The sequence below is a fragment of the Argentina silus genome (genome assembly GCF_951799395.1).
Source record: "Argentina silus genome assembly, chromosome: 20".
Classification (NCBI taxonomy): Eukaryota; Metazoa; Chordata; class Actinopteri; order Argentiniformes; family Argentinidae; genus Argentina; species Argentina silus.
This window is the reverse complement of record NC_139674.1, coordinates 12,753,536-12,760,515: the sequence shown is the minus strand read 5'-3', so window position 1 is coordinate 12,760,515 and position 6,980 is coordinate 12,753,536. Positions and strand designations below refer to the sequence as shown.

The 6,980-nt window shown below is 44.9% G+C and overlaps 1 protein-coding gene across 1 annotated transcript in view; it reads right to left on the bottom strand.

Annotated features, from left to right (window-relative positions):
- The window catches only part of cradd (CARD and death domain containing adaptor protein), a 12,178-nt gene extending 5,198 nt beyond the window's left edge, over positions 1-6,980 (bottom strand). Inside the window, exon 1 of the mRNA XM_083692209.1 lies at positions 6,456-6,980. Coding sequence (XP_083548335.1) covers positions 6,456-6,786 — 331 coding nt within the window. The 5' untranslated portion in view covers positions 6,787-6,980. The remainder of the gene's footprint in view (positions 1-6,455) is intronic.

Genomic DNA, 6,980 nt, shown 5'->3' with positions numbered 1-6,980 from the left:
ATACACCCTTATCAAAGACGTTCTTTACCCAGAACCCTATGTCACCTAAACCCTAGAGAACAGCAAAAGGTCAGTTTGTGCACAGCTTCAACCTGGCACTCTTCCCCTGACCATTGAAATGGGCAGATTCAACAATCCTAGAAGAGGACAGGCTAGGTTTATTTTGTGATCTTGGGTAAGTCGAAAATGACATCCATTTCATGTTTTACTGTCCTTTGTATGACGATGTAAGAACTAGCCTCCTGTGCAGTGAGTGTCTAGTTGTCAGCCGAGATTTATTTTTCAGAAAACGTGTATTTGATGTTGCAGTTTATCCATAAAGCCTGGGATAGGACAAAGCGTGCACTGTATGTGTGAGAAAATAATCTATATATACAGCCTATATTAATGTGATGCAGTTGTGTATTGAAAATAGCGTATTGAATTGAGCTGTATTGAGCAAAGTATTTCCTTTTGTTATATATATATATTTTTATTTGTTTTGTTTAAAAATTAAATGAGCGTGATAAGACGTTTATTCTAATACTAGCGTCACGTGAGCCCCTATGGGGTGGACGCCGTTGAGGTGTGAAATAAATAAAAAATCAATCCAAAACAATCAGCCCCTCGCTGGGAAGAAAGAACAGTCAACTAGAGGGTCTACTCCCTGATACCAAATAAGGAGCTGCATCAAAGACCTGACAATCTGCAGGAACATTCTCCACTTCTGGCAAGATACTCAACTTTTCTAGGAATTGCCTCTTTATGAGTATGAGGAAAGCGGGCATTCCAACCACAACGCTCTCACGTGCACACGCGTGCGTGCACAGACACACAGACACACACACAGACACACACACACACACACACACACACACAGACACACACACAGACACACACACAGACACACACAGACACACACACACACACACACACACACACACACAGACACACACACACACACACACACACACACACACACACACACACACACACAGACACACACACTCCTTGTGATGAGGAGGGGGCCGGGAAGGCTTAGGCCTCTGTCTAGCCTAGCTCACGCCACACTAAAACTAAGCGTTGCAGAGTGTTTGAAAAGGGACATGGTGTCCGGTCATGGCAATCACATTAAAGGAACAGACCATCACGTTGTGTGTCATTACTGTAATCAACCACATGACCTGTATTCACTTCAGTTCAATTACATTTAATTCATGTTACCATCAGCCGTTTGCAACTATGTAATACATGGTTTAATCGCGGGCCCAAGTCCTCAGTGACAAAGGCAGGCAGAACATACAGGTACAGGAGTACTACCCCCACATGGACTGAAGAGAGAGAGAGAGAGAGAGAGAGAGAGATTCCAGGAAAACAGAGACGTTTTTTTTTGTTGTGTCCTCGTCTGACTCTGCTGGCAGCTCAGGACATATAATAACAAAATATGTCGGGCGCGGTCTTTAAAATGCTTTTGAGTTGCCTTGTAAAATGATTTCATGCAATCCTCTATGGCAGTGTCCTGAGTTACCAGGGCTGGTTTGGTCTGGTACTCTAGTCCTGGCCCTATAAACTCGCTATAAAAATTGTTTTAAAAAAAAAGGTTCAGAACAATGTGCGTTAGTAACAACGACTGCGTGTAGCGTAGAATGTTGCCTCTCTAAAACCAAACATAATGAATCCATTATCAATAAAAATACATTTAAAAAAACCCAAAAACAACGTTCTGGACCTTTAAAAAAAAAAAAAAAAAAGGTCCTTGAATGTGATTGGTCCTCTAGCCGGGTCTGTGGGGCCTCACCGTTTTTAACAGGAAGGCGCTCCTCCTGCCAAGATTCCTGGAAAGCAGACGGCAGGCACTAAAAGAAAGGGGGGGGCCTCCCTTGGCAACGCACACCAAGGAAAACAAGCACAGCCTCTGCCTCTGCCTCTGCCTCTGCCTCTGCCTCTGCCTCTGCCTCTGCCTCTGCCTCTGCCTCTGCCTCTGCCTCTGCCTGCCCCAGCATGAATTTACGGCCTATTACCACTCCTGGTCCTGGGCCCGGCCCGGAGCAGGGAAGCCTCACACTCAGATCCCGTCAAGACCAGAGGCATAACTCTCTCCTTATATATATATATATATATACATATATACACACATACACATATCCATCTATTAAAAACAAAACTAAACATAAAAAGAGAGACAGCCCTTGACAGTGTGCGTTGGAAGCTGTTTGCCACAGTAGAGACTATTGTTGGGATAGTCGTCAGCCCATCGTGTTTGACTTGAGAAAGACAAAAGGGTCCGGGCTAGACGATGATGATCATCATCATGCCCGATCACCATGGAAACAGGACGGAGGATGTTAATGAAGGAGAACAGGAGGAGAAAGCCTTTCTGAACGCAGTCTCTGATCTGCCCCGATCCTCATCCGCCCGTCAGTCAGTCATCGCGGTCGACGCTAGGTGGGATCCTTGGGACGACTCGACACCTTTAACCTTAACCGTCGTAGACAGGAACGCCAATGGGGTGACGTCCCCAAGGGTCCCGCTTAGCATTCATCAGTCCGTCACACCTCTCGATCGAGAACCAAGGTGTGTCATCACGTCTGCGTCCGCACAAAGTGTTCGACGAATGCTTACATTTCAATCAAATTGTATACATCGCCACCGCTACAATGCCTATGGCGAAATTTGCGACGAATTTGAAAGTGGACATGGGAAGTATGTGGGGGGGGGGGGGGGGGGGGGGGAAGTGAGCTCCTCTAAACTCAACGCCTCGGCGAAAGTCTAACCCTCATGGTACAGTACAGTACACGATGTCCTGTGGGAAATATTAGCATTCACCCTGAGCAATCTTACTTGGGCGTACATGACACCAGTCAGTGTTCAGTTGCCGGCGAGAGAGAGAGAGAGGGGGGGGGGGGGGGGGGGAGAGAGAGAGAGAGAGAGGGAGAGAGAGAGAGAGAGAGGGGGGGGGGGGGGAGAGAGAGAGAGAGAGAGAGAGAGAGGTTGAGGGTCATTGAAAAATGGATACCCATCATCGTTTCCTAGGCAACCAACCAACGTCATCCACCATCAAGGGCGGGTGCAGCAGGGACACAAGAGTCCCAAAAGAGTCACTCTTGAATGAATGATTCTGAGAGAGGCTTTTAGGAAAGAATACGCTCTTCGGTCTCAGCGATGCCTTTTCAGTCCACCGCGGGAGCGTCCGCACTGTTCCATCAATGAGAATGAAAGCCTTCAGACGGGGGAGGCCTTCCTTCTCTGACGCCAGCACCCTCATCCGACTTCACTGCTTCTCGGAAATCGAAGCGCGGCTTCTTTTCTTTCTTTTCTTTCTCTCCGTCCACTCCACCACCCCCCCCCTCCCACCAAATCTCCTCTATTCATTACAATATGCACTGAGCGACTCAAAAGAAATCTAGAGAGAGGGAGAAAAAGAGGGTGGGAGAGGGAGGGAGGGAGGGAGGGAAAGAGAGAACAGCCAACAAATGGTTTTGATTATATTTTTCCTAGAAAGGAGGATGCAGTGTGTGTGCCTAACCCTGTGCCAAGAATGAATGCAGCTTTCAGGGAAAGCAGGCCTGTAAGATGCACACACACACTCTCTCTCTCTCTCAAACAACACACACACACACTCTTACTTTCTTACACAACACACACTCTTACTCACACACACACACTCTCTTTCTTTCACAAGGTACAGTACAGTTCTCTCTTCCTCATACAACACACACTATCCCTCGCTTTCTCACACAAGACACACACACACACCCACTCAATGTCTTGCACAACCCACTCTCTCTTTTGCAAACACACACACACACACTCTCTCTCTCTCATTCGCAAACAACACAGACTCTCTCTCTCTCTCTCAAACAACACACTGTCTTTCTCGCACAACACACGCACACACACACACACACACTTGACAGTCACAAAACGAAGAACGCCATCATCTCTTCAATTCCCTATTCTTGACAGACACCGTCCACTTTTAATCATCTAAAATACTAGGTATGGTGTTACCTGTCTAGCCTATTGAGCCTAGATATTTCTGTTTTAAACATATAGGCCTAAATTGCTGTTGTTGTCAGAATCTTTACACAAGGGAAGCACTAACTCTGGGTCAGGGGTTAACTTAATAGACTTGAGATCTACAGTGGCCTTATTTTCTCAATATAGGCCAAACATTAAAAAAAACAAAGAATAGACTCAAGGCTATTTTCTCTGTAAATTAAAAGGAAGAAAATCTATTTATTTTTCTCAATATAGCTACAAAAACACCCGCGACCCTAATCAAAAGGTAGAAGGCAATATCATTGTTGATTGAAACCATGGTGTTTTGCCCATTTTAGTGGCCTTCGTGAAAGATAAGGACACCATCACAAAGACACTTGTGTCATTGACCCCCCCCCCACCCCCAGTTTTATAGTGCGGTCGTTGACATTTCATTCAGAAAAAACGGCGCATGAGAGAAAAGCAACAAGACGTTCGATCCGACAGGCAAAAGCTGGCGTAAACAACCACCGAAATGAAACATGTTTGATGTGTTTCATGTCTTGGTCGGGTGCCAATGGTGAGGAGTGTTTATAGGCTGGCTCTTAAAGGGATAGTTCACTCTAAAATGAGCCGGAGGGTCCGACCCCACTTCGTTTGCCGTGGAGTCGGAACGCGTTTTGTTACTCACCCAATAATACAGTTTAACGGTGCATTAATGACCAACTCAGAAACTCACACTTCCCATCTGTGCTATCGGACCTCTGAATGCTCCCGTTTACATGACTTTAGGGCTGGGCGATATAGCCAATGTTATCACATAATTATATTGATATGAATAATGCTCTATGTATAGTTTGAAGGGCACTGTCTGCTTAGCACGGAAGCCTTAATAAACCAGGGGGTTCAAAATGTCTCAAGGAAATACCAGACAACCAAAAATAGACATGATAGGAATGAGGCTTGTACTGAGAGGTCACTATCTCTATCTGTTATTCTGTATGCATGACATTAAAAAAGACCCTCCTAGAAAATGGTCATACAAGACATCAAGGATCTCCGAGCAAGACAGGCTGTGTATTTGGCACAAGAAAGTGTTGCTTATCAATCGTCTTTGTATATAAAGTCATAAAACTATATGATACTAGAGTCGTCTACAGTATCGTCATTGTTGTGATGCCATTAATTTTTTTCAAAGGCATTGGCCTAGATTAATGCCTTTACATATGCGTGTCAATGGGTTAGCTGAAGTTTGAAGTATCATTCAAGCATCGTGGAGTAAAGCCTGTTCAAAAATCAACTATATCGGGTGAGTAAAGTTCGGATCCTCCGGCTACTCCAACAGTGTAATTTCTGTGATGAACCATAGCTTCACACCAGTCAATACATCGTAACACTTAAAACTAGGCTATCCCTTTAAATGTACCCATGTTTAGATACTTTGGGTGCCAGCCAACCATTTAAGGGAGTGAATGACCATTGACCTTCCGACCATACATTACAGCGGCCCTCACATCAGAGGATAAAGAGCCAGTGCCATTTCTGTGTCCGGCCATTCATTAAATAAGATAAACATCATTAGATAAACATCCCTTTCTTTTTCTGAATTGTCTTGTCCTTGTGACATTTTGTTTACTCACCGGCCAAGATCGCTCACTAATGACGATAAGTGTCGCCCCTGGCTCCACGGTATCCAGTAGGCTTAGGCCCGGTATTACAATTCTCAAAGCGGTTACCTTCTATCCAAAATACCCCGGTATACAGTCACATTTTTAGTCGACTTTCAACATGACTACAACTACTAGCAAATCTACAGCAAGTAGTCTGTCTCTCTCTCTCTCTCTCTGGCAATCGGTACCAGCCCAGATATATAGCCTCCTCCACCCCTTGCCCTCAGGCAAGAGTTATTGATCATGCCTTGTGATGCTTGTGTGTACATTTAATTCAGACAATGTTTATTAAACAAATGTTGGTGGGTATGAAAATGGCAAAGTACAGAAATAAACTGGTATGAGCATAAGGCTACCTTATTCACCCGGTAACACCTTATATCTGCCCAACCCTTGTATTCAGTATTGTGTTACTAAAGGCCCATCTCTTTAGACAACACGTGGGCTCCTCTCTTCAGACCTCTCCTCCTCCTGGCACTCGCCACTCCTAAGCACTTCTTCTGATACAAAGTCTTACTTGCGATGATTGTGATGTGTTGTAGTTGTTTCACTATTTCAGGCAAATGTACTTGGAAATGACTGGGATATGAGAGCGTCTGCTAAATGACTACAATGTAAATGTATCCAAAATACAGTGCTAAAACCTGGCCCCTTGTGTAGTTTAGGCATAGACCTTCACCGGCTTGCAAAACAAGCACTGCTACTGTTTACGATGCTGTCATATAACACTTATACTACTTTGCTTAGACTGAAGCACCAATGCATTCTACGTAGTATGGAAGTCTATGAACAATACTATTGGAACTGGAAGCCGAAGAAACTCACCGACACCTGATGAACTTTGCTCTGCCGGCGCGTTGGACTCCAATTCCTGGAGTAAATTGTCTCTGACCCAGGTAAACTCTTCTTCCAAGGACCGGAGAAATGTGTCAAAGGCCCGTGGACCTCGGGTTGGAAGTACATCGAGCAGTCTTAAAGTTTTCCTCTTGTTGGTGATTTGAGACTGAATCTCCTCAACATGGCTCTCTGATAGAATGTTCTCCTGGTACAGGAATTGAACGATAGTGTCATCGATTAAAATCTGATTGGAAAGGTCCAGTCTGTGTTTGCGGAGCATTTCTTTGTGCCTTGGGTCCATAGATGCGAAAAATAACATGAGTTTCTAGAGCTAACTGAAGTTGAGGGGAGCAGCATTAGCTAGCTAGCAAGCTGCGGCACCAAGGGTCCTCCTCTTCTTTGTTGGTCCGAACCCATAACCGAGACTAGCAAACATAATTTTCGATGCGCATTTGTGGACCAAAGCTAAGCTTACCACAATCATCAGCTGTCACCCCTCCTGACACATTTATT